General features: G+C 53.5%; 1 protein-coding gene across 1 annotated transcript in view; it reads left to right on the top strand.

Moving 5' to 3' along the window:
- The window catches only part of WNT8B (Wnt family member 8B), a 28,694-nt gene extending 9,698 nt beyond the window's left edge, over positions 1-18,996 (top strand). Inside the window, exons 2-6 of the mRNA XM_084634892.1 lie at positions 5,145-5,178; positions 7,533-7,671; positions 9,578-9,703; positions 14,971-15,113; positions 16,931-18,996. Coding sequence (XP_084491018.1) covers positions 5,145-5,178; positions 7,533-7,671; positions 9,578-9,703; positions 14,971-15,113; positions 16,931-17,488 — 1,000 coding nt within the window. The 3' untranslated portion in view covers positions 17,489-18,996. The remainder of the gene's footprint in view (positions 1-5,144; positions 5,179-7,532; positions 7,672-9,577; positions 9,704-14,970; positions 15,114-16,930) is intronic.
- The last annotated feature ends 8,596 nt before the right edge of the window (positions 18,997-27,592 follow it).

Below are 27,592 nucleotides of genomic sequence, written 5' to 3' on the forward strand. Positions count from 1 at the left end.
AAGTATCAGAGGGGTAGCCATGTCAGTCTGGATCTGTAAAAGCAGCAAAGATTCCTGTGGCACCTTATAGACTAACAGACATATTGGAGCATAAGCTTTCGTGGGTGAATACGACGACGTGGGTATTCACCCACGAAAGCTTATGCTCCAATACGTCTGTTAGTCTATAAGGTGCCACAGGACTCTTTGCCGCTGATTCAGTAGGGGAGCTCTTCCTAACCGCAACCCGGCATCATGGAGAGCTGTACATTGGAGGTGCTGCCCTCTGGTATGAGACCTAAAGTTAAAATCCTGACTGTGTGTGTTCATTAAAGGTAACATGGAAACTGTTGCAAAATGAAGGGCAAATCTCCCTAATTCCTGGTGAAATCCCAGCTTTCGTCACATTAAAATCCCCCCTGTAGTTTCAGCTGGAAACAGCATTCTTAATTCCCTGTCATAAACCATGGTGTAGTGTGGTCAGGAGCCATTCACCAGCTGCCACGTTCTGCCCCAGAGCTGGCTGCATCTAACGGGAGGGTTAGGTGACTCCTGTGTGTTCGCTGGTTATATTGGTAAAGCACGTTAGGCTCTCTATAAAGGTAAGAAATTACTATCTGTGTTTAGCTAGCTGGAAGCAATAACACAGCAAATTGCAAAGTTGCATTGGATACCTTCTCATCTCAGTGCAATAAGGCAGAACACGAGGCACCATTGTACTGGATGCCTTGCCCATCTGAGGCAGTCACATACAGCAAGGTGCATGATTGTACTGGAAAGCTGCTCCCCTTGAGCAAAATGACACAGAAAGAGTTATGTCATTTTTCCAGGAGGCTAGATTGTAATCATGGGCTATCTTGTGACTATTGAGTACTTAACCATCCAATATTAACATGCATGCTCTTTACAGAGTTTTCTCTATGGAATTTCCTCGGGGAGACTGTTTGGTTTTTTTAATAGGAATTTTTTCCCCCCAAAGTACTTTCACTATTTTTCTAGACAATTTGTTAGCCAGCATCGGAACCCAAACAGCCAAATCCAGTTAGGAGGGCCCTGGACTCGGACAGCTGGATTCAATTTCTGACTCCCGCCATGTGTGGCCTTGGCCAGGTCATCACCTTTCTGTGCCTCAGTGTCCCCATGCTATAAAATGAGGATACTAATGCTTCCTTTCTGCCCCCTCCTCTTTGTCTACTTAGAGCATAAGCTCTTTGGGGCAGGGCCGGTCAATAAATATAGGTCTGTACACTGTCTAGCCCAGGGGGGCCTGGATCTTGATTAGACTGGAATGCAAGCCCTGAAAAGGGGAGATGACAGTATTCAAGGCACAAGATGAGAGGGGCGAACACTCAGTTGCTGCCTTCCTGCCCACCCTGCCCAATCAGCTCGCCCTCCCCTGCACCCTGGCGCAATGAGGCATCTGTCTTTCTACAGTAGAAATAAGGCTAGTGATGTATGTTTGCCTTTTTGATAAGGTAAGAATTGTTAAGCCTGTGAGGCACTTTGTTCTCTTTCTTTGGCTGGTGTAAGGTCTGCATTGAGGCTTAGGCTGTGGGCCTGATTCATTTCTCACTCCCACAGGGTTTCCCCTAAGCTGAAGACACTGTGTATATAGGTCTGTTGTCTTTAATGGCACTGCGCGGCTTGGCACCAGCTGAGGATCTGGCCCTGGGACTGCCAGAGTTGTTCCTGGTTTGCCAGGCTAAGGGAGAGGAGAATCAGACTCTGTCACTCTGAGATGATCACAGTTATTAAATACCAGCACGGGCCAGGCCGAGCGGAGGTTGTGCTGTGCTCAGTTCCTTGGTGTGTGGATTGCGAGTGACGTAATGAGGGTTTCCACTGATGTCGGCAGTAGTCGGATGGGGCTGCTGATTCACGAGGATAAGAGATGGGTTTGCATCGGTCTGTTACATAGTCTCTGTGCCCCTCTGTCTCTTCGCTCTCCCGCTATAAAAACCCTACGGTATTTCACAGCCCTGGCCCCCCACCTGAACACCTGACATGGGCTCAGCCTGTGCCTGTAGAATGCACCAGTGTCTAATGGGTGATCTCTTTGTCTGTGGCTTTCACACTGTTTTTGCCTCTCTCACTTTCTCTTGTGTCTCTCTCTCCATTGTGCTGTCACTCCCTCCCTCCCTCCTCTTCAGCGCTCTGCCGTTCATTAACTCCCCGCTCTGTCTCACGTGCTCCCTGAGGGTCCTGTTCTCTTGTGGCCTGGTGGACAATGTGTTGGATTAGCAGCTGAGGACGGGGGTTCTGTTCCTGGAGCTATCCCAGAGCTGCTGTGTGACCCTCGGCAGATTGCTTCTTTTCTTTATTGCCTTATGTGAACTGTAAGCTCTTTGGGGCAGGACTGTCTTGGGGTATGTGTTTGCACAGTGTCTAGCACCATGGGGCCCTGATCTTGGTCTAGAGGCTGCTGTAATACACATCCAAATAGCTAATCCTGTGGGAGTTGGGGCAATGAAGGCAGACATGCCTCCTACTCTCCCCTGCTTCTACTTATGACATGGGAGGAACTGAAGTGTTTCAAAATCATGAGATGCAGTTACCGTATGCCTCCAGAGCAGCATACCGGTAGGAAGCCCTTGAACCTCTCGAAGCAATGAATGCCTCCAGCCATGTCTTCTGCGATCTGATTAGAGCAGGAACTTCTGCTCTAAACTGTTGAGAGATCTGCTTGTGCATTCCAGGTGGACACTCTCCAGGCTTGTGTTTCTGCCTTCCCATTGCTCTGCTACCACCATCCTGCCAATGAAGGTGAAAGCTCTAGTCCTGCCTCAGTCGTCCCCAAATTCCACTTGCCCAACTTGTTCAAAAATAGGGCATTAGATGCAGGGGCCTGCTAGCTTTTTACTGAGGATTGAAAGTGTTATGTTCACAGCATACACAGAGAATTTAAATAAAAACATCAAATACTCTTTCTGGAAGGTTGCAGCATAACACTACTTTACTTCTTAGAATCCAGAACGATAACACACAAGAGCCCCAAAACAGAGAGAGACAAAGCAGGCTGCTCCATAAAAGAGAGAGGCACAACTCATCCCCCCTTATTCTAGGCTGGCTGGCTGCAGACTGACTCTGATCCCATGCTTTCCCAGAGCCCACTAGCCTGCAAGCAGAATCAGGAAAACCCCTGAGAATTTAAAGTGATAGATCACAACTTTTACACAGTTTTCAATACACCATAGCCAGCTCCACAGCAGCAGTCAGACTATATTATAGTCTGTTCCTGGACTGACAGCAGCCAGTATCTGGGGATGCCACTGGGAGAACACCTTTGGGAAGGAGAAAATGTTCAAAACACTAACTCCAGCCCTTGGACCCTTCAGTCAATCAGAGTTCTGGCTATGAGTATTGTCTGTCCAAAGGATATACATGCCAGATTTCAGTAGATACAAAGACAAGACTGAGGTAACACAGGAGTGTTATAAGGCTACATACACTGAAGAAATTGTGAGGTGCTTGGATACGATAGTGATGGGGGCAATCTCTGTACCTTAGCTAGACAGGGTGTGACTGACAGAGTGTGACCGTCTCATTTTGGTTGTTGGATTTAGCGTGCAGGTGCTGGGTGGGGCTGGTGGTTTGTGAGATTAGGGAGGTTAGACTGGATCATCTGGTGGGCCTTTCTGGCCTCAAGCTCTATGACATTAGCAGCTAGGACAAGAGAGCTGGCTTCTATTTCTGGCTCTGGCTGGATCTCCTGTGGCAGGCATTGTGTCTCTGTTTCCGCTCCCACTCTCTGTCTGTCTTGACTGTAAGTGCTGCAGGGTTGTCTCTCACTATGGGTAAGTACAGCGCCAAGCACAATGGGGACCTGGTCCTAGTTGCGGCCTCAAGAAGCTATAAATAAAGAGTGAGAAATTAGGTCAGGTTGGAGGAGTGGGTGTAGCAGAGGGAACAGAGCAATGGTGGGAGACTCTTGAAAGGCCTGATGGTTCCATTTGGAAAAGCCAGGCAGGACTTCCCTGAATAATCATTGAATCATGCCTGCCTCAAGTCAGGGAGAGCCAGATGAAAGCCGTATCAGGGCAAAGTGGCTTTATGACATTGAAGCTTCTTTCTACTTCCACATGAGCTGGGAGAATAGCTTTTCTCACAGTCTTTCATCATGTCTGATTCCCGTTCCAGCTAGAAGTGGGAGCCATGATACCAAGCACAGTAAAGCCACCCCTGAGCATTCAAAAAATCGTGAGTCTGGCCCAAGACAGTAAGAGATTAAAAGAAAGCTTATGATTTAAAAAAAAAACCAATATTGACGTTATTTGTATTTGCCTTCTGGCTTCGTAGCCATTGTTTTCAAGCTTTTCTCTGTAACTACAAGGGCTAGAACCTTACTGTTGTCTCACGAGGAGAGCCGAGATTCTCATAGTCACATGCCTCCAGGAGCTGGGGCCTTAAGACAACCCTAAATAGTGTCAGACAGAATAATATATAGAAGTTGACAACACTGCAGCTACTTACCCGGGTTCAAGTTGGATTAGATTAGAGGTAGCAGGGTCCAGCGGAACAAGGAGGTGGTTAGAGCATGAGCCTAGAACATAGGAATCCCTCCTTTCTGTCTGTCTGCTCGTGGAGCTAGATGTGCGCTACCTTCTGGTTTGGCTAGGTGGCGCTGGTGCGCATGGGACCAGATCCTAAGTATGCTGGGGCAGCGTCCAGGGGTTGTGCAGTGGGGATGGATGGCTGGTCCCAGGGCAGGGGCTGGGCTCTGTTATGCACAGGAGGGTCATTCCCACCAAGGCCAGCTGGCCAAATGCCTGCAAATGGAAATCAAATGACTGGTAAAAGACTGGCCGTGCAAGAAAGAGGGGGGTGGGATGGGAGGGCAGGAGTTGCCCCAGGGTGGGGGTGCGGTGATAAGGGGAGGGGGGCACTGCCCTAGAGTGGGGGCAATTATGAGGAGGGGGAGGAGGGTCCTGCCCCAGGCTGTGAAGAGGAGCGAGGGGGTCACAGCCCAGGATGGGCCAGCAGCGAGCAGGTGATTTCCCGATGTGGAGGGGCTCTTAGGAGGGGGAAGGGGCTTCTCTGCCCCAGGGGGAGGGGCTGGAAGGCCAATGCTGCTCCGAGCTGGTGAGGGCACTGCAGAATTCCTGGCATTCCCGTGGTCGGCATTGCGCTGATTCCTCACCACTGAGGGCCTGTTCTCTCTCTTCCAGGTCAGTGAATAATTTCCTGATGACCGGCCCGAAGGTAAGAGAAATCCCTTTGATCTGCGCTTCGGATTCCAGTCAGTCCTCAGGGGCACCTCGTTCCTTTCCTCCACCTCCAGCCGCCTTGCTGGCCTCCCCACACAGCATGCCAGCCAGAGGGAACTTGGGGGAGGGTCGGGAGGAGATAAGGCTGCTTGTCCGGTGCCCATCACTGTGCTCTGGCCTGCGATCGGTTCTGCTCACAGGGAACACGGGCGTCTGTCTGGGGGGCCGGATCCCAGAGCTGTGCCCATGGACTCCAGGCTCTGGGGCCTCTAGCTCCCATGTAACCCAGGTTAGCTGGCTGTTCCCACAGGCCCCCCACTGCCTGGCTGCAGAGACAGGGTCCATTTGTCAACTGTTACAATGCCAGGCTCCCCCCCTGGAGAGCTAAGGGACATCAGGCACAGTCCCACCATGGGGGAGGGGTGGGGTCACCCGTCCTCAGGTGGGGCAGTCCCTTAGGCCTGGGATGAAGGGTGTTGCAATCTGGCCTGTAAGGACATGGGTCCTGGTGACACTAGAGTTACAGCCTGCTGACCCACGGCATCACAACAGCATGACGTGAGGGCTTTGCCTTGAGCACAAGGCTCAGCGGGTGGCCCCGGAAGCAGTGTAGGGATGGGGAGAGGTGGATGAGGGTGGAGAAGATGATTCCTTTAGGCCAGACCCCTGCCCGGGCAACCAGTGGGGCGTTTGCACCAAGCAGGTATAAAAAGGTCACATCCGAACTCTCCACTCACTCACACAGGGGGTAGCGTTTCACATTCCCTTTGCACGGATGTAAATGAGGCTAGGGAGAATCAGGCCTTTGACACCAGCGTGAGCGGAGCCATCCCAGTCCGGATCCCTCATGTGAAGTATGGCAGTGTGGTCATTTACACCTCTGCCACGCGCTGAATGTCTGCATTTTGACACCACTTTGCACGTCGCAAGTTACAATACCTAGCTCTTTTCGTCTGCAGATCTCGAAGCACGTTACAAAGGAGGTCGGTATCATGATCCCTCATTTTACATGGAGGGAAACTGAGGCACAGGGAGGGGGATCTGGCTTGCCAAGATCGTATAGCACCCTGCTGGGAATAGAAGCCAGGTCTTCTGAGTCCCAGTGCTGTGCTCTATCCACTAGGCCCCATGGCACTAATGACTGCACATTATGTCAGCCTGTCTTTATGGATATGTCTACACTGCCACATAAACCCAAGGTTCAGATGTTAACCCCTCCTTCCATCCACACACAAATCGTGCTAACCCAGGCCTCAGACCAAGGATCCAAGTCTGAGTCAAGCCGGGACCGAGGGTTCAAGCCCTAATGCCGTGCAGCATAGATTCAGCCCCACTGAACTTGTGCTCTGGGAGTCTGCCAAAACTATCCCACAGACTGACTTCCTTCGTGCTCTGGGCAGTCAAGTTTTCCAACACTGCACCATGAACAGTGGGCTAGAGTGGCCACATCTGGGGAGGGCGCTAGGATGTCTGGGATATGGGTGGTTGACTTGGGCCCGCATAATGTAGTGTAGACAATGGAGCCCCAGCTTGGAACCCAGGTTTCAACAGTTGCTAACCTGGGGCTACAAAGGAGTGTAGACACTCGAGCCCTAGGTTAGCAAACCCAGGGGCTGCTAACTCGAGTTCTGCTAACGCTGGGCTTCCATCGCAGGGCAGCCAGATCCTGTTGGACAGATCCTCAGCTGGGGGACATTAGTGTCGCTCCATGGACTAGACACCAGCTGAGGATCCAGCTGTTCTGTCAGAGCAGAGCCAACGCTGTCTGGTCCCTCTGCTTCTGAGGATCCCTGATCCCTGGGGAGATGGGAAAGTTAGTTCATTGTCAATGCCTTTAGGCTGTGTTTCAGTAACACTGGAGGTGTCCATTGGGGGCAAACCCCATCCTGTGCTGGTCTGGAGAGGGCAAGAGCTGTCCTCTCTGGGGCTGGCCTACCGGTTCTTCCTGCCGCTTAGCTCCTCCCACATAACCCCCAAAGCTGAAATACAGACAACACCCAGCACCACACACTGTCAGCACCCAGTCACGCCACCAGCTGCTTAGCCTTACGACTCCCTGGGAGGCGGGTCAGGGTGATCATCCTCTTGCTACCCCTGGAAAATTCGAGGCACCAGGCACTGGCCCAAGGCCCCACTCATCTGGGAGTAGCACGGTGCAGTTCCTGGCTCCTGATCCTTTGTTCAGAGGGCGCCGCCTCCCGGTGAATATCCAGGTGCAAAACGGAGCTGTGGTTCCCAGGTGCTGCTGGGCTGTGCCGGAGCCCTGCCCGTGGGGGGCACACCTGTGCCAGGTGGTGCAGCCGCCCGAGGACACGTGGCCCTTTGTGACCCACTGCCCTCCCCGTGCAGGCGTATCTCATCTACTCCAGCAGCGTGGCGGCCGGGGCCCAGAGCGGCATTGAGGAGTGCAAATTCCAGTTCGCATGGGACCGCTGGAACTGCCCCGAGAGAGCGCTGCAGCTCTCCAGCCATGGCGGGCTGCGCAGTGGTAAGGAAAGCATTGGCTATAGCTCATGGGACCCCCTCGCCCCAGGTTAGAGCCCACAGGCCCCTGCTTGTCTTGAGGATTTCTTCGTCTCTCCCACTAGGCCCTCCCTCCCTTTTCTCTTGGGGAACATCCTTCCCAGGCCCTTTCCCCCGTGGCTGGCTCTGTCCTCTCTGCTCTCCCCATGGCTTGCCCTGGCATTGCTCTAGGGTGGTGTGTCCGGACCACGGCTGGCACAGTGGCATGGGGACATGGCAAACATCACCACAGCAGGGCTGTGTGCCTGCTGAGCCCCCACTTGGGCAAGGATGGGGTTGGGTTCAACAGACACACACACAGCTGGGGGAGGTTTCTACCCTCGGTGCCTGCCACCCCCTGTGAGGAGGAACTGAGACAAATCAGCTGAAAGCCCCTGTGGGAAGAGATGGCTAGAGCCAGCCCTGGCCTCTGCCCTTGGGACACGCGCAGGGATGGGGAGGTGGCTGGGTGAGTGGATACAGAGACTCAGAACAGGGCTGTGGGAGCTGGCTAAAGAGAAGCTCCTCCATGGCTCTGCTCTGGTGATCAGGCCGACAGGGGGGGCTTCCCCAGCGCAGCTTCCAGGGGGCTGAGGTCCAATCGCTGCCCAGTGCGGCTCTCCTGCCTCAGCACCGCTGCAGGGTAGGCGGGCGGGTTGCTGGGGCCTGCCAGAGCCTCCCATGGTGGGCAGGGAAATGGATCCCCCACTCCACCCCCTTCTCCTTCCCCCCAGCAACCAGCAGGAAATGCCTTTGCCCCAGACCTGACTCTTATAGATACCCACAAAAAGAAAAGGAGGACTTGTGGCACCTTAGAGACTAAAATTTATTTGAGCATAAGCTTTCGTGAGCTACAGCTCACTTCATCGGATGCATTCAGTGGAAAATACAGTAGGGAGATTTATATACGCAGAGAAACCTCATGTCTCTGTGTATATAAATCTCCCCACTGTATTTTCCACTGAATACATCCGATGAAGTGAGCTGTAGCTCACGAAAGCTTATGCTCAAATAAATTTGTTAGTCTCTAAGGTGCCACAAGTCCTCCTTTTATTTTTGCGGATACAGACTAACACGGCTGCTGCTCTGAAACCTGTCATAGATACCCACGTGGCTGCCAGGCCCCAGGGGACTGGGAATGGGCTACAGTAGAGCTGGCTCCTGGGGATTGGCACTAGGCTCACGGTCCAGACCCTGGGGGATCAGCAGCGGTCTAGAGAGCCAGAGCGTGGGGGTGGGGGTGTGGAAAATTGGCAATGAGCTAGCAGGCCTTTCTCTAGCTTGCCAGCTGAAATCCTGCCCCAGCTGGTCCTGGAGATGAGCCACATGTTGTTATCACCTGGGGCCCCCAGGGAAATTAGTTGATCATTTCAGCCCAGGTCCTAGTGCCCTGGTGCCAGCATCATAGTGGGCCCTGACTGGTCACCCTTTGCCATTGGTCCTAGCAGAGGCCATGACTCTGCACGGAAACAACCCTAGCGGTAAGTCCCTCCATCTCAAAGCAGAGGCATACTGGCAGGGCCATACGGGTGAGGCTCGCCCTGCTGGTCCCCATGCTGTGCCCTGTCCTGCAGTGCCCATGCTGTGCCCTGTCTGGGGACAAATGGCAGAGCTGCCGATCCCAGCACGTTTCCCCAGCACGACATCAACTGACGTTATTGTCTACAGTGGGATAGCCCTGGCAGGGCAGCATTTTGCCTTTTACTCTCCAAAGGGCCCCAGACAGGGAGGAAAAGAAACCAGGTTAACCCAATCCACATAGCCTCATCTCAGAGCCACAGCGACCTGCGTTTGGAATATTCTCTTCCCCTATGGCAGCAGCTGGCTCTGCTCCACACAGCCCATAGTGAAACCTTTAGCGCTTTCCCTCCCCGTGTGTTTGTGCCTGGCAGCAAACCGAGAGACAGCCTTTGTCCATGCCATCAGCTCGGCGGGCGTCATGTACACGCTGACACGGAACTGCAGCCTTGGGGACTTCGACAACTGCGGCTGTGATGACTCCCGCAACGGGCAGCTCGGTAAGAAGCAGATCAGCTGCAATTTGTGTGTCTCACCCCCTGGGTGTCTCTCCACTTCTCCCCTAGAGCCTGGAGAAACAGCTTCTTCCCTTGGTCCCCAGTGGCAAAAAGGCTCCAGAAAGAAAGTGTTCCAGGGCTGCACCCTCACCTGGTGCGAGCTGGCTTAGTTCTATGGAAGTCAATGGAGCCAAGTCAGTTCAGACCAGCCGAGGAGCTAGCCCTGAATTTATAGCTTTGTCCAACCCTTCCTTAATTTTCTTAACTCCCCCAAAAGAAAAATAAACACACACACAACCAGACCTGATTTTCCCCTCACATACACTGGTGTAAATCAGGAATAACTTCATTGAAGCCAATGGAGCAAGACCAGTGTAAAAATGAGGAGAGAATCAAGTTCCACAAGTCTAACCAGTCACAAACTCTGAGACCACTCACAAACCAGACACAGACACCTCACACACTCACCATGGTGGCTCAGTCATTGCCAGTTTGGCTTCATTGGCCAATAGATTTAAAAGTGGCCACAGATTTTTAAGTATGTTGGGTTGGTGCTGGTGGGGTGGTAGGACGACCAGCCTTCAGGACCACTGACATCTGAAAATTGACGTACTCAAAATTCAATGGCCACTTTTGAAACTTTTGGCCAAAGTGGCTTGCCAGAAATCACTCAGCATGTCAGAGCAGGGTAGGATATTAATGCTTAAAGCAGAAATTTATTATTAGGGCTGGTTAAAAAAATTTACCCTGAAAATGTTTTTTTGACGGAGAATTGGGTCATTGACAAAATTTGTTTTTTGCAAAGAAAAAGTGTCTGCTTTCCATGGAAAAGTTCAACTTTTTGTTGAAAAAATTGAATGCCTGAAAACTTAAAAAATCCTTTCAATTTTCAACCGAAAACCAAAATATGTCTAGTCTAAATGCCACCACAGTACCTCATGGGAGTTGTAATTTGGAAGCATCATGTTCCCATTCTTCTCTATGGACCAGGGTCCTCAGATAAACTTCATCTCCCATGATGAACCACGCCATGTGACTACCATGATACATGGCTTCCCCTTAATGACAGGGGAAAGTACTGCATCATGGGAGATGTAGTCCCACAAGGGAGTCCAGACCATGGAGGAGAATGGGCATGTGAAGCCCCTGAACTACAATTCCCATGAGGCACTGCAACAGCATTTCAGAATAAAATATTTCAGTTTTTGATTTTTTTGCTCAGAAAACTCAAAATTTTCCATGGGAAAAATTCTGACCAGCTCTAGTTATCCTCCCCACACAAGGTTAGATGTATTTCTCTCCTTTTATTCTGGACTTTCTCACTCCTGCAGTCACACCATCTCCCTCTGTACATTGCAACTCAACCCTGTTACAAGCACCTTGGATCAATATGGATTCTTCAACCTCCATGTTATTTGCTGCATTAATTGTGACCGTTATTTTGCACTTTGTGGCATTATTTAGAAAGCGCAGTGGGAAAACCCTGCAGGAGAGTCACTCACAGAGGGCTCATGGGAGAGCATCACAGTGGAAGCCAAGCAGTTCCATAGGGAGCCCGTGCTCTATGGATTAACCCTTAGGAAGACACCAGGGTTAACCTCAGAGATTTTGGGAGGATCACACCAGCGAGACTCATGCACCATTCCACACTGAGTTGAGAGGAGCCCATGTTTGCTGAGTGCCCCGGTTGGTCACCAGCTTGGCAGCTGATGGGAATCCTTTCCATTCATTAAGAACCTTCCAGCCAAAACAGTTTCAAAATGCCATGCAAACCATAGGGCTGCTGATCACCCGATGCCGAGTGGCCACAAATCTGAGCCCATAGTCAGAAACTATGGAACTTTCTGCAAGAGGCACCTTCACTTCCACACCCGACTCTGGCCTCCCAGCGTGTGCATCCAGGAGGCTGTGGAAGCATGACTCTGCACTGCATAAAACACATGGTCCTGTGGTTATTAGTGCTCTCAGGGACTCCAGCTCATAGTGGCTTGTTTACAAGCACAACAGTGTTTTTTCAAGCAGGGCTCTCTCCAGCTCCCACACCCCCCCTATCCAAAAGGCTCTGCAGGCCAATTGTGGGCTCAGTGGCAACTGTGCAAGCTGATCGTCTTCAGAGGGTTTGCCCGGCTCTAGCTGAATGGAGTTTAGTAATGAAGCCCCAGTGGGGATTGACTCCAGCTCCCTCCCTCTTAGATGTGCTGGCTGTGCAGGGCTGATGGGAGTCACGCTCAGTCATTCTACTCACTGAAGTCAGCAGATGCAATCCCAAACACACAGAGGGAGCAGACTGGCTGAGTCAGGAGGCATTTCTGCATCCTTTGCAGAGCAGGATGTCTCAGTACATGGGGTTTGTATTGTTTATTCTAGTGCATTTTGTTTTTAAAAAGTCAAAAACAGTTAAAAGGCAGTAGATAGTCACACCCCTCTCAATAGTTTCTCTTTACTGATTGTTTAGTGGGGTATCTCCAGACTCTATGCACCACACGTAGAGCCCACTTACTGGTAATGTGATCAGTCCTAGGTGGGGTTCAGACACAGCTAACCCTGGGACAACCAGATCTGTGAATAACTCCTGCTTATTATTGTAATGAGCTGGCAAAGGAGGGAGGGATAGCTCAGTGGTTTGAGCATTGGCTTGCTAAACGCAGGGGTGTGAGCTCAATCCTTGAGGGGGCCATTTAGGGATTTGGGGCAAAAATTGGGGATTGGCCCTGCTTTGAGCAGAGGGTTGGACTAGATGACCTCCTGAGGTCCCTTCCAACCCCGAGATTCTATAATTACTGTGCACTATTGGCCCTGCTGGATGGACTCAGAGCTGCTTGATTGTATGTCATAGCCCCAGTACCACTCATGGAGATTCTCTGTAACTTCAGGTGAGAGTAGAAGGTTGTGCTTTTGGAGCTGGGCGTTGGAGTTACTACAAGGAGAAGAGAGGAGGAGGGATGCTCTCAACTAGAGGAGTTGAGTCACTGCCGGAGCAGCGCTTCGCAGTGGTTGTGGTATCGCTGGCCAGGTTCCTGTAGCGCCTCCTGCTGATGGTTGCTCTAGCCCCATCCTCTGCTCTGGGTTCCAGCCCAGGGACCCTGCAGTAAACAGCTATCTCTGCTCCTTCAGACAGGCTGCTATTTGCCTGGGCCGCTTCTTACCATCAAGCCGCATGTGCCAGTTCTCTGCCACCTGTGCTTAACACTGCCTCTCCTCTGGTTCCTGGGCCTCTGGCTTCTCTCTCGGCTCCTTCTTTCTCTCCTGGAAGGCTGCCTCCAAGTACTGCCTCTGTGCACCTGGCCCCCTTTCCAGGGCCCACCATAGGATTAATTCCATCCCTGTGGCCTTCTTCAATCAGCCTTCCCAGGAAGAGGGCGCTCCTGTCTCCTGAGGACCTCCCCTGGATCATACCTTTTGCTAGTTTCCACTGGCTGCTTTTATGAAGACACCCCAGCTCCTCCCCAGCTGGGTCTAATATCAAATCCAGCCTGACACCCCCTCTAGGTGCAGCAAGGTGGCCTGATGGCTCTCCTGCTCCTGAGAACCCCTGTGTGGGGTAGACACCCCATTGCAGACTCGGAGAGGGGAAAAGGGAAGAAGCAGAGAGGGGGCTGAAGGAAGTGAAATGAGGGGCTGGAGTAGCAACGGCCCCAACGGGGAGCTAATTTCCCCACTGCGTGAGGCTGAATGAGACAGTAAGGCACTGAATGAGGAATAATACGGACAAGTTTAGTTACTGCATAAAATCCCTAGTGTGTCCTTGCTTTTTGTGCCCCAGGCATTCGTGGGAGAGATGCTGTAGTAGTGAGGGGAGCCTGGATGCCTATTGTTTGTATCACAGCCACAATTCATAGTAGGACGTGGTGCTCTGTACTGAGGGAGCCTGACGCCTCTGCTCTGACCACCTAGCTGGGCGTTCGGGCTGTGCTCTCCCCTGCGGGACTCCCGATCCCAACCGTTCTGAGGAGATATGGGCCTGTCAAGGCTAGGGTTTGGAAAGTGTCCGCTCCCGCACTAACCAGCCTAGTGTAGACCCGGCAGCATAGGCGCTGACTTTTGGTTTTGCCAGTGGGTGCTTTTTAAAAGGTGTGTGTGCTGGGGTTTGAGGGGGAGGCTATTTTCAGCATATTTATACACTTCTTTCGTATTCTAGTTACTGAATGTGTCTATCATTGGTATCTTTACTATTTTAATAATGATTCAGTTGTTATGACCTACATACTTACATTATCATGAATTACAGTCTATTGAAATCATTGCAATCACCTACAAGCTGTCTTCACTAAATGTTCCAGGTTAAAGACATTATGTCTCTCTGTAGCTTTCTGGATGAAACTGTCAGCAATCTTATTTATATCTAGGTTCCCTGGTATTGTCTTGATGCACGTTAAGGACAGCTACATTATTCAGTTGCGTCTGTCCCATTGATGAGTGGAGATAATTTTTAAGTCTTTTGAAGCTGGAGAATGAGTTCAGGATGATACAGGCACAGTGAGAAGGATTATTATAAATTTGCAGTGTTCTGGAAACATAGTGCTTACAGAGTACTGAAAATGAGCCCAAGATCTCTTTCTTGAGTGGTAACAGCTAATTTAGGTACCATAATTTTGTATGTATAGATGGGATTTTATTTTGCCATATGCATTACTTTGCATTAATTATTGAATTTCATCTGCCATTGTGTTGCCCAGTCACCCAGTTTTGAGAGCTCCCTTTGTAACTCTTCGCAGTCTGCTTTGGACTTAACTATCATGAGTAATTTTGTACCATCTGCAAACTTTTCATCTCACTCTGTACCCCTTTTTTGCAGATCATTTATGAATATGTTGAACAGCACAAGTCCCAGTGCAAGCCCTTTGGGGACCCCACTATTTACTTCTCTTAACTGGGCCAGTTGTAAAGATTTAACACATGTTAAAGGCACGTGGTGACATCTACATTAGGCTGTTTACGTATGTTAGCTAACACCTTCCAATTCCCGGGCTAGACAAGGCCAGCGCAACCTCCGGTGCTCGTGGCTGTTTTCCCGAGGGAGATCTCTCTCCATCTCACTTAGCGTCCAAACCTGGATGAAAATGGCGTCAGGCTGTGAGAGGAGAGAATCTGGAAGTGTGACCAGGCTGTGGGCTGGCTATGCCCCAGAGGTGGCACCCCAGCTGCTCCCCATCCCCTGGCAGAGCCATCTCACCCAGGGACCCGTGCCATGCTTTATCTCCCAGGGCCAGGCAGGCAGGGGCTGCCATGTGGGAGGCCCCTGGAACTGCCCATCTCGTGTCTCTCCACAGGGGGACAAGGCTGGCTGTGGGGTGGCTGCAGCGACAACGTGGGCTTTGGGGAGGCCATTTCCAAGCAGTTTGTGGATGCCCTGGAGACGGGACAGGATGCCAGAGCAGCCATGAACCTGCACAACAACGAAGCTGGCCGGAAGGTGAGCCCCCTTCTCTCCAACAGGCCTGTGGGAAGCGAGGGTTTTCCCCAGGCCCTCTGGTACCCGGTCTCTCACTGTGATAGTGATCAGCTGCCCTGGAGAAAGGCAGAAGAATGGATAGCAGGGCTGGGCCTGCGGAGCCAGGAGGGCATGAAGGGATGGCAGCTTTGGGGGGTCTGGGCGTGCAGCTGGAAATAGCCCCTGCTCAGCTGTCGGACGCTAGCGCTCAAGGTAGCTGCACCTCTGTTGAGCTCTAGTGTTGTCCCAGGGTGTGCGGGGCCTTGCACCAGTGAAGTTCAGTCTCACTGGTGATCGCTGGCCACTGATAGCTGGGGCGGCGTGCGCAATGGTTCTGCAGGTCTAAAGAGCCAGTCTCCCCAGCAGCAAAGACTCGACATCCGCCCTGGCCGATGAGCGGCTCGTGCGCCTCTGAGTTATATACTGAGCCACGTTATTGCACTTTTTTGTCCCTGAAGGTGCCAGTGCAACCCAGGTCTTCCCTAGGCAACTCCCAGCTCCCTTGGGTGGCGTCTCTCTCCCTGCCCTGGCCTTGTCTAGCCTGGGAAAACACACGGCGTGAAATCCCGGACCCACTGACATCCATAGCAAACTTCCCATTGGCTTCAGGCAGGTCAGGTTGCCTCTGCTGTGTTTGGCATTGGGGCCCCACCACATCTCGACTAAGATGAGGTTGAGCCAGCATTTTTTTCCCTTAATATGGCGGACAGCCGTGCTTCAAAAAGGTGTTGAGGGCTGGTAGGAAACCCCAAGGACAGCTCCCCCACACCCGGCTGACATGTTTTTAACCCCGACTTGCCTGTGTCTACACTGGGTGCTGCGAGGTGGCGAGCATCAGGCTCGTTAAAATGCACACAGCAACAGGTTTTCTAACAGGATGAGTTTCCCCCCTGGGGCCTCCGGGCACTCCCCAGAGGGTGAGAGAGTTCAGGCACTGGCTCACAACCATCTATTGGGACATGGCGCTGACAGCCCTGGGGGAAGGGGAAGAAGGGTGCCGATTAGGGACCTGATCCTGGCACTTCGTCTGCATGGGCACCACACCCATGTGCCTGCATGGCGCCATGGTGTAGTCAGTGGATGAAGTTACAGGATTAGGGCCTAGTGTAGCTGTGGACACAGAAGATCATCTCCTACTCCGGAGAAGCTCTACTGAGGAAAGCTGAAGAGGGAGTTTCCTTTCTGGAAGCAGCAGCAAAGTGTAGGAGCCATGCCTTCTGCGTTTCAGAAGGATTATCAAGTAATTGAGGTCCAGCCTTTAACCAGAAGAGAGGGAAGGGAGTTAACAAACGCTGATCCATTCAGCTTGGCTCTTTTCCTTGAAATGTAAATCTGCCCTGTCATGTTTGCAACCCAAACACAGCAGCCTGGTGCAGCGCTAGCAGGCAAACGGCCTTGCTAGCTGTAGAGGGAACCTGGCGCAGGCTAGCCTCACCAGCTGCACTGCAGGAAGTGGCGAATTGCCACCATAAAACGTGCAGCAGCGACAGCGACAGTTGCATTCAGCATTTGGTTTTGCAAATCCTTTCGGTCTTAATCCTCTGCTGGCCGGCTGGGGAGGGTTTGCGGTGTGCGTGCACACACACTGCAAATCACTCCATTCAGACACTGGGTGGAGACACGGGTAAATGTGTGTGTGGGGTTTGCTCCATATTTTTATCTCGACAACGCTCCTTTCACTAGAAAATGGCGAGCTCTCCTGGCAGCTGCCTCTGGGCGCTGTGGCTCCGGGGACGGTAATGCACCAGCACGCCAGAGCGTCCTGGCTGATGGGCCATTACATCCTCTCTGTCTCCTAGGCGGTGAAGGGGACCATGAAGCGGACCTGCAAGTGCCACGGTGTGTCGGGCAGCTGCACAACCCAGACCTGCTGGCTGCAGCTGCCCGAGTTCCGGGAGGTGGGCACGTACCTGAAGGAGAAGTACCACAAGGCCCTGAAAGTGGATCTGTTGCAAGGGGTGGGTAACAGTGCGGCCAGTCGGGGGGCCATCGCCGAGACCTTCAGCTCCATCTCCAAGAAGGAGCTGGTCCACTTGGAAGACTCCCCTGACTACTGCCTGGAGAACAAGACCCTGGGGCTGCTGGGGACCGAGGGCCGGGAGTGCCTCAAGCGGGGCAAGGCCCTGAGTCGGTGGGAGAAGCGGAGCTGCCGGCGGCTGTGTGGGGACTGCGGGCTGGCCGTGGAGGAGAGGCGGGCCGAGATGGTGTCCAGCTGCAACTGCAAGTTCCACTGGTGCTGCGCTGTGCGGTGCGAGCAGTGCCGAAAGCGGGTCACCAAGTACTTCTGCGTCCGCAAGGAGAAGCGGGAACGGAGCGGCGGCGGCGGGGCCACTCGCAAGCTCAAGAGGAAACCCTAACGTCATCTTGGTGCCTCGTCTCCTGTCCCTTGGCAGCGTTCCCTCCTGGCTCTGTTCTGTTCCCCAGCACAGCCCCAAGGAAGGCGTCGGCTCTTGGGCACTGTCCAGCCGGTGCGTGAAACAGTGCCTCTGGTGACGATGGCAGGCCACAGGCTGCTGACGGCAGGGCCTTGTCTGCACTGGGAAGTGGCCCTCACTTCCAGCAATCTGTGGCCCACAACCCCAGCCCAGACAAAGCCAGCTGGGATTTGCACACCTAAATCCAGAGCCACACCCCTCCGACCTACCGTGTGGCGGGGGTGACTCTGGATTTACACTAGCAACACCAAGAACTAGCTAGTTAACACCAGATGGAAACACTGCTGTTCCAGTCGGTGTCCCGGGGCAAACACAGGGTTGGTATCGGGGAGCCTGAGCGCCCAAAGCTCGCCAGGTATGTGCACCAGACTACTAGATAGAGAGAGTGGCAATCAAAGCTGGGCCTGGGGAACAGTCCTGCAAACCTTGAGCCAATCAAGCCAGGTTGGATTTGGACAGCAGCACCGCAGGCTCGGAAACTGCGGGCCTTGTTTAATATTCCCTGTGCGTGGCTCCCAACGGTCAGAGGCATTTAAAAAAAAATCACTGCCTCTTCCATGTGGGGTGAAGGGAGAGAGAAGGGGTGCAACCATCCCCGGGTGAGAGAGCCCTCTGACAAGAGACCTTCCCGCCCCTGCTCCGCCCCTCCCCCTTTGCTCAGCTCTGCCATTCCTTACAGTGCACCGCAGTGTAAGTAAGCGCCTTAGCGGGGTGAGATTCCAGGGTGCCATTTGACCTGCCTAATCAGCTGCTGTCTGACTGCGTCCAGCCAGGGATCCCATGATTCGCGCTCTCATGCTCACACTCGCGTCAGGGCTCCCCGCCACGCTGGGAGCGTTCCTCCCCCCTAAGGCTCTCACATGCTGCCCCAGGGAGGCTCCTCGACTGCTGCTCTCCAGCCCCGCCGCGCCTTCCCAAGGCTCTTCAAAGGAGGGTTTGAGCAGACGAGTGCTCCACCTCCCCGCATTTGCCAAGCACTCTTACGCCTCACACTAACTACTAAACCCTCCCCCCTAGGCTGAGAACACCGGTGGTAACTATTTAATGATGGTGTAAATAGGACAGTTGAGCACTTTGATGTTTAATTTATTGCACAGTGACTGTGATGTATACATAACAGTTTGCCTTGACACTGATTGTACATATGCTCCGGGCAAAGTGCGCCTTGTAAAGAGTTGGCTGATATGTCTCTGGTCCTAGCCAGGGGGTGAGGTGCGCTGAGTCAGCCGTGCAACGTGGGAGTTCACTGCCCCGGCACTGTGATTGAACGCTTTCCCGCAGGGCTGTGCCTTTGTCACCTGTTCTGCTGCAGTGGCCGCTGTTTGAAATCTCTTGTAGACTGATCAGGAGCCAGCCTAGCTAAATTACTGGCCAGTAGCTCTCTCCTGTAGCCATGTTTGTAAACCAATAGTCAGTGCAATAAATCAGTAGCCAAGTGCTTGCAAAATGCTGGTGTGTCTAAGTCCTTGTGTTCTTTTCTTTCACTAGCAGCTGGATAGTTAATTGGGTGATTAGAGCTCTGGAGAGCAAAGTCCCTGTCTGGCCCTGCTTAGTGGATAACATGAGCAGCAGATGGACAAGCTTCCTCAGTACTGCTCCACCGCGTTCCCTCAGCCCTGCCCCAGAGAGGGTGAGAAGTCAGGCTGTGACCTCTGTTGTCAGGGAGCCAGACATGTTGTTGGTATTTGCGAGGTGGATACACTGGGATCCAGACTGAGGCCTGACAACTCATTTCACATGTGGGGGCCATTGGGCAGCTGTCTGAGAGTATTGACAGGTTTCAGAGTAGCAGCCGTGTTAGTCTGTATTCGCAAAAAGAAAAGGAGTACTTGTGGCACCTTAGAGACTAACAAATATATTTGAGCATAAGCTTTCGTGAGCTACAGCTCACTTCATCGGTTGCATTCAGTGGAAAATACAGTGGGGAGTTTTATATACACAGAGAACATGAAACAATGGGTGTTACCATACACACTGTAAGGAGAGTGATCAGGTAAGGAGAGCTATTACCAGCAGGAGCCGGGGGGGGGGGAGGAGAAAACCTTTCGTAGTGATAATCAAGGTGGGCCATATCCAGCAGTTCACAAGAACGTCTGTGGAACAGTGTGTGTGTGGGGGGGGAGGGGAAATAAACATGGGGAAATAGTTTTACTTTGTGTAATGACCCATCCACTCCCAGTCTCTATTCAAGCCTAAGTTAATTATATCCAGTTTGCAAATTAATTCCAATTCAGCAGTCTCTCGTTGGAGTCTGGTTTTGAAGTTTTTTTGTTGTAATATTGCTACTTTTAGGTCTGTAATTGAGTGACCAGGGAGATTGAAGTGTTCTCCGACTGGTTTCTGAATGTTATGATTCTTGATGTCTGATTTGTGTCCATTTATTCTTTTACATAGAGACTATCCGGTTTGATCAATGTACATGGCAGGTTAGTCTCTAAGGTGCCACAAGTACTCCTTTTCTGTTTGAGAGTAAAGACACTTGCTCTCTACCCTGCCAGTGTCTCTCAATCCTCTTCTACTTCAGTCTCCAGTGCCAGGCTCCCCTGCGCTGTGTGTGTGTGTGTGCATGGGTGGTGGGGATTAGTGCCCAGGCTGATGGGTATGGCTTGTGGTAGGGACACTTACAAACCGACTGAATCCCTCCACCTTATTTCATGGAACCCCCCCGGCAAATCCCCCAGCTGGGAAACCCAGGAGAGTGGGGCTGAGGATTCTTTGGGGCTAACTTGCCAGCGCACGTTCGTCCCGTTCAGTGCCTAGAGCAGCCCGGGTGCGGTTCGGGGACGGGGCTGGGCAATGGGAGGTTACCTCTGCCTGGACCTGACTGACTCCAGGCGGAGGCACGGGCTCATGTTTCCCGCTGGTGCTCGGGAGACCCTTCTATCATCCACCCTCTGAGGTGGCAGCCCTGGCTGGGCTGTCGAAGATGCCAGGGAAGATCACAGTACAGCTGCCTGGTCGATGTCACCGTTCCCTGTTGGGTAGCCCTCCGATAGCCCCTCATTCGCCCCTTCTCCAGCATCAGTCTCTCAAGCCAGCGCAGCAGACAGACGGCCTGGGACAGCTGCTGTGGGAGGTGGTGCGAGCAGAGGAGCTCCCGTGCCACCTGTGGCTAGACACTGACAACTGGGCACCTGGCTGAGCGGGAAGCACAAAACGGGTCCTTTGCCTCCAATGCAGCACCTGCCAAGCAGCAATGGACAGACCCTGCCGGGGTGCCTCCAGCTGCTTACAGGTCATGCCGTGAGTGCCCAAGCGACCTCGGAAGAGATCACTTGGATCCAGACCAAGCTCTGCCTCCGTGGCAGCTGTGTTCCCTGGGGCGGGGGGCAAACAAACACCGAGTCTTCCCGGTGTGAGCTGCAGCTGGGCTCACGCGCTGAGCTCTGGAGACGTTGAGGGAGCTTTGAACTGCAGCCTGGGAACTGGCTCAATGTCCTCAGTGCCTGGGGAAGACCCATAGACAGGAACTGCGTCTGGTATTGGAGGAGATTGCCAATGCCATGTGATGGGATGTCAGGGGACAGCCCCTCTTAAAGCAACGGTCAGGCCTCGGTGTAGGAAACCAGCTGCTGAGACGGATGATCTCACCTACTACGGTCCTGTCTCAACTCACTGTTTTGAGGAAAAGTCATTGAGAAGGTTGTGCCAATGCATCTCGGCCAATAGCTGGCATTCCTGGCTGCCAGGCAAGCCGGCCTGAGACCTGGAGACTGGCGCAGTTTTGCTCACAGTGATCTCTCAGGGTGGGGCTACAGAGCAATGCGCAGTGTGACTGCAGTGCGTGTGCACGTCCCCGAGTTAGCTTTGGTGCAGCTCGCTTGAATAACACTAGCGGTGCAGCCGCCCCAGCGCGAGCAGCGACCCAGGCCAGCCGCCCACGTAGGCCCGCCCCAGACGCGAGGCATGGACCCAGGCGGCTAGCGCATGCCACTGCCCAGGCTGCTGCAGCTTCGCCAGCATTGTTAGTGAGCTAGCGTGGGTGTCTCTGCGCGTGCAGGCGTCCCTCGGACTCAGTCCCATTGGGCAGCTGCCTCCCATGCCGCTGACAGCGAAGGAGAGTCGTGTCCAGGGGGCAGGTGGGGCTGCTCAAGTGGCTTGAACCCCTTCCTCCCCCCCCATCCCGAAACAGCTCCAGTGGGAGGGGCTCAGCGTCGGCAGCCTAGGCCTGCTGCTCTTCAAGCCAGGCTGCCGGGCCTAGCTCCTGTCCCAGAGAAGGAGGCAAGGGGGGCAGAGCAAAGGGGATTGTGATGGGCTGGCTAGGGGAGGAGGAGGGTTCGTTCTGCTCCTGGCCCTGCCCCTGGAGCCCAGCGTGGGCGCATTTCAGAACTGGCAACACTGTCTTCGCTCGTTAGGTGCCTCCTCTCAGTGGGAGGGGCCCCAGGGTGTTCTAGACTAGCCGTGGGCAGCGCTCGGCCATCACAAATGCAACCACCTCGCGACAGCAGCCCCACGAGGCATTGTCCTGGGGAGGGAACTGGAGAATATAATTTCTCAGGCACCCGGAGGGAACACTCATCCTGGCCTATAGCACCCTGCAGCGATGAGCACACGGCGGCAAGACCTTGGGCTTAGGCCCAATATGCGAGGAAGCAAGAGTGCCTCTGAGCCATGGGAGCTGGGGGCTGTGAAGTCCCTTCTTGTCTCTCTCCTACATGCTGCAAGCAGGCAGGACCCCAGGAAGCTGTTTTCTCTCCATCAGATGGCCCCATTCACAAGAGGGGTAAACACCTCCATGTACTCCCCTCCAGTACCGTGCAGGGCCCCTACCACGCACAGGCTGACCTAATCTTCAGATATATAGCATGCTCCTCACCATGGTATCCAAATGGCTTCCACCATGCCCCTCCCCTCCTGGGGGTTGGCTGGCTCGGGGGCTGGGACTGGGGCATACAGATGGTCAGGGCCTAGGGTTACCATCTTTGAAATGCAAAAAAAACCTGGCACTCCCCTCCCCCACCAAGGCAAGCCCACTACAACCCCAACCCCCAGTCACAAGGCAACTCCACAACCCCACCTTCAGCAGCCACTGATAGTATCTAGACAGATATCATCTTCCTTTCCAAATGCAAATAGATGGGCATCATACCAAATGGACTGAAGGTGAAAAATCCATGGCTATCTACATACTGTCTAGCCAGAGAACACCCATAGATAAGATTGATAACATCGCACGTCTCCTCACTCTTGCGTGACTCAAACCCTCTCTTTCACATGTGCGGTGCGCTTGCGTGTTGGTAGGCAGCCAGCTGCTGTACGTTCAACGGTTTTGATCTGTTATCTCTTAAACGGTGGCAGTGGGAACACGGCAACATCTTTATCTGGACACAGACGCTTTTACCATTAGCTACCCCCCTGCCTTGTGGTAATAATGCAAATCTTTAGACCCATGTAACACCCTCATCCCCCTCCGGGCAGATTAAATTAATTTTCTGGACACTGGCAAATCCATAAAAAAAACTGGCCAGGCCGGTCAAATACCAGTCAGGTGGTAACCCTCAGTACCCAGTCATTGGTTCAAACCCACCCCAGGTCTCTGCTAGCCAAGAGTCACAAGACAAGGGTGGGTTTCAGAGCACCAGCCGTGTTAGCCTGTTAGTCTGACAAGGGTGGTCATTGGTGTAGGCCCTGGCTGGACTGGAAGCCTGGCCAGCAGACCCAGGAGAGCAGGTCCAGTTCCTGGCTCTGCCCCAGACTCCCTGTGTGACAAAGCAACCTCCCCGTGCCTCCATTTATGGCCAGCGTTATGCAGTAGGCCCTTCTGACTTGGGCCTCTCCAGAGCCCCCCCCACACACACACACTGGGGTGTTAGCTCACAGAGTAAATGCCTTGGGCCAGCGCCTGAGCTGGTGTCAGTGGCCAGCATCCCACTCACCTCACGGAGCCCTGGCCACTGCCACCAGCTGAGCACCAGGGCCTGTGCATTTCCCATTCCAAAGCCTCAGACAATGCCCTGGATTCCTCCCAACACCACCACTATATTTCGACCTCCTTCCCAGCCCTGCTTAGACGCAGGGCCCCTGCCCGCTTTGCCGAAGTGTCATTGCTCTGCATTAGCAGCCTCTGCTCCCACCCCCCTCTCCTCAGCAGGTGAGCTCTCCCAGACCCTGCGGGGATGGCCACACAGCCCGCGGCAGCCAGGCCCCGAGCCTGGGGCGATGGACTCGGGCTGCCATGCTGTGCCGACCTCAGGGCTCAGGCTCTCAGGCCTGTGGGAGGGTGGGGGCCAGGGCCTGAGCGCCTGGCAGCAGCATCTCCCCAGCAAGATTTAGCGCAGGAGTCCGACCCCACAAGCCCGAGTCTGGGGCCGGAGGCTTACTGCTGCATGCTGCGTAGGTGCACCCGAAGGAGCTGGAGGGTTCAGGACTAGCCCAAGGGTCTGCAAGCCCCAGAGGGCTGCTTTCCCCCCTCCTGGCCGGAACACTCTCTACATTTCCTCCGCTGCTCCGCCAGCGAAGGGAGAACGGGGAGCCGCGAGAGCTGCTACGCGCCCCCCTCCCCGCTTGCCTTGGAATGCACCAAGGCCAAGTCCACAGGGAACCGGACCCCTCTTTCACTGGCCGTATTATTCCCCACACAATTGGTGCCTCCAGGCTCTGGCCTTCCCCAGCGACTGCCATTCAGCACAGTGACACCTGTTGGCGAGGGGCAGCCCCATCTCCCCCTCCCCACCAAGGCCGAGCAGGCGGCCTGCTGGGAGCGCCACAGCCGGGGGGTCCAGCCCCCTCCGCCTGCCCCTTTCTGTGGAACGAAACACCAGCCCAGCAGCTGCACAGGGCACTGACCCACACAGCAGGCCTGGGGCGAGTCGGGCACAAGAAGCCCCAGCGGCAAAGGCAGCAGGCCATTGTGCCGCAGTATTGGATGCTTCCCCGTATTCATTGCGTTTTAATGAAGGTGCATTCCTTCGAGGAGAAATATTTACATTCGGCTTCCCAGGTGGTCACCTCTGCCCAGATGACACACAAACAGCTGCCTTCCAGGCCCAACCTCTTAACGGACAGGCACAGACGGGAACCAAATGCTAATAACTCCCCAAGCCAGCCCCTTTCCCCTCCCTTGCCCGGAGTCAATGGAAACCCCATTTCACATGCTAATCCCTGCCGTTCTCCACACAACACCTTTTCCGAAAGTGTTTGGGAAAAGTCCTTGTGGGGCGTTTTCAACTCCCCGCCGCTCGGATTCCTTCTTGTCTTAGGCCGCGGCCTCTGTGTGGGTCTCTCACTCCAGCCGAGCTGCTTACAAAAAATTTAAACAAAGACTTTGGAGTTCATCAGCCTCCCACTGAAATTCACAGCTGCTGAACAAACTAATCCCCTCTCCAGGCCTTTCTTCCTTTCAATGGGTTCTTGGCTTCAAAGACACTTTGGGAAAGGACTTTGCAAGGACTCACACTGCTCCTTCAATAGAAGTTAGTGCAAGTATTATCCTGCAAGCAAGTGGCTTTACAAACAAATACTGCCTAACAATCTCGCCTCCACCGTGCACATACACACAACCCTCGCCTGCAGACATGATGTGATCTACAGCGGGATTAGCATGTTCTGGGCCTTCGGGGCTCACATGCGGCCCCCGACTCTTTAGGAAGGCAGGCGCCCTTCTTTCAGAGTGGAACGCGCACTCCCTGTGCCGGGACGCTGCGGTACAGCCAGTGATGTGGGCGCCCACAGGTGGAGACGTGCAGCCAGGCAGCTGTAAACCCTTGGCCCTCACTACACCATCAGCCAACACCAGGCCAAGGGGAAGACCATAATGGAAACAGTTTAGTAGAGGCAGTGTGGCCCAGGGGCTAGAACACTAGACTTGGACTCTAAAAAACCCGGGTTCTATTACTCGCCTGCTGGGTGACCTTGGGCAAATCACTTTGCCTCACTTTCCCCATCTGTAAACAGAGATAATGATGAAAATGCCTTGAGCGCTCCACCTGGAAAGAGCCAGGTATTACATTATTAGCACAAACATGGCTACCCTGACTTAGAAGGAAAGGCACTAAGTGCTGTGACCAGCCTGCAAACGCTTGGAGGGAGGGGGTAAGTTCATGGGAGATTTGGCCTTTACTCTAGGATCTATGGGAAGAAGGGAAAAATTAAGCTTAATATTGGGGGAATCCCTGACAACAAGGGGTGCTGGGCTGTGGAAGAGCTTCTCCAGGGAAGACCATCACTGAAGCCCCATTGTCAGACTGCTCAGAGAGCCTTAGGAAGGGGCCTGGAGGGAATGCCCCATGGTGGCTCCAGGGGACGGCTGGACAGGCCAGGCCATCACTTTTCACAGCTGGGCAGGTCCCAGGATCTAGTATGTGTAGTTCAGGCTTTTGTGCTCACTTTTCCACTGGCTTGTTTAATGCCTGGGGGAGCCAAGTTGGGAGCTGAATTATTATTTGCATGAAATTAGAGCTAGAAGCACCAACTGAGATATGGCCCCATCTTGTTCTGGTCTTCACACACACAATGGGAGAGGGGGCCTGCTCCAAAGAGCGTCCAGGCTCACTGGCTGAACCAGCCAAAGGCTGGGAAAAAGAAAGGCTTATTCTGGCTCTTTTAGGGACGGGGAATCAGAGACACATGGGATTAAATGACTTGCCCAGGGTCACACACAGCCTCTGTGACAGCCAGGCATGGAACCTAGCTCCCCTGGGTGCCAGTCCACTGCCTTACGGTACAGTGCTTTTCTCTGTTGTTAGGGGGATGAGAGCGTGGGTTACGTCAGCCCCCAAATAGCATTAAAAAAGCCCAGTAAAATGGAAATGCAGATTGCAAACTATTCCCGCCCTTTCTCCACCGACTGCTCCTTTCAGCTTTGGTTAGCGCCCAGCGGCACAGGAATCCACAGCCCTTGTGCCAGCCAGCCTGAGGTGCCTGAAGTGGTTCAGTGCCTTGCAATTCTGTGAAACCCACATGCAAAGTGAACGTGAAGAGCAAAAACCAGTTTTGCAGTAAGAATAGTCTCAGCCGTCCACGTGCGCACACGCACACACACACGCAAACTCTCTCAAGTAAAAGACCCAGGGCTGAGGTTGAGCACCCATGACTCTGCTGCTCAGGCTCAATATGCCGAATCTAGTTCCCAAAATAGGAGACTCAGCTAAAGTGGTCAGGGGGACAAAGATGGTTCTGCTGCCTGCAGGCCGGGCGTATGATTCTGCAGGTGGGTGGAAGTAGGAAAGCCAGCTGGCGAGTCTGACCCAGCGCATAGTATAGCCAAGCTTTGGTTCGAGGGCTTAGTAGCGCCCAGGAAGGAGAAGCCAGGTTGCTAGCATGACTCAAACTCAAAATACTGAGGGAAACTAAAGCAGGGCTGTAAGATGAGAGACTGGTGTTGGTGAGGAATCCACTGAATGGGAGGGTTATTTTGCAGCATGAAAATAAGTGCCATGAAACATCCTGCCCCAGCACCCTTCTGCCCAAGTGCCCAGTGGATAAGCCCTCCCTCATGGGACACGGGAGCAGGGTCAAAACCTCACTCTGCCTGATTGGGAGCAGAAACTTGTGCTTGAGCCTACTGCCGTGGAGACAAGGGGCCAGATCCTCAGCTGGTGTGACCTGGTGCAGCCCCACCGACACCTGTGAAGCAATGCAGAGGATCTCATACACAAGCTCAAAGCTTGCACAGTAATATACCTGGTGGTGCTCACTAGTGCAAAACCCCAAAGATCACTCTCTGCCCCAAACCAGCCCAGGCCCCCCAGCCTGGTGAGGACAGATGGTTTAATAGTGGAGGAGAGCACTCAGGGGACATGTGTTGTCTCTGTGCTACAACTCTAAGTGGTTTGTAACCAAGGCAGCCTGGGCTCCCAGCATGCCTGAGAAAACGCTGAAGCACAAACCCACAAGGGAAGCATCCAGTTTGCAGCAGTGCCCCAAACCAATAGCCAGCTGCAGAGCCAGGCTCTGCCCTTTGCCCCTGAAGGCAGAGATGACCCTCAAGCCCTGTTGAGACTGGCAGCTTCCCCAAAGGGATCTCTCTTCATAAGCAGCTGGGGGGGAGGGGGGGAAGAGACCCAGAGCCAAGGAATGAAATGCCAA

The sequence above is a fragment of the Lepidochelys olivacea genome, assembly GCF_965140295.1.
Source record: "Lepidochelys olivacea isolate rLepOli2 genome assembly, chromosome: 7".
In the NCBI taxonomy this organism is placed as follows: domain Eukaryota; kingdom Metazoa; phylum Chordata; order Testudines; family Cheloniidae; genus Lepidochelys; species Lepidochelys olivacea.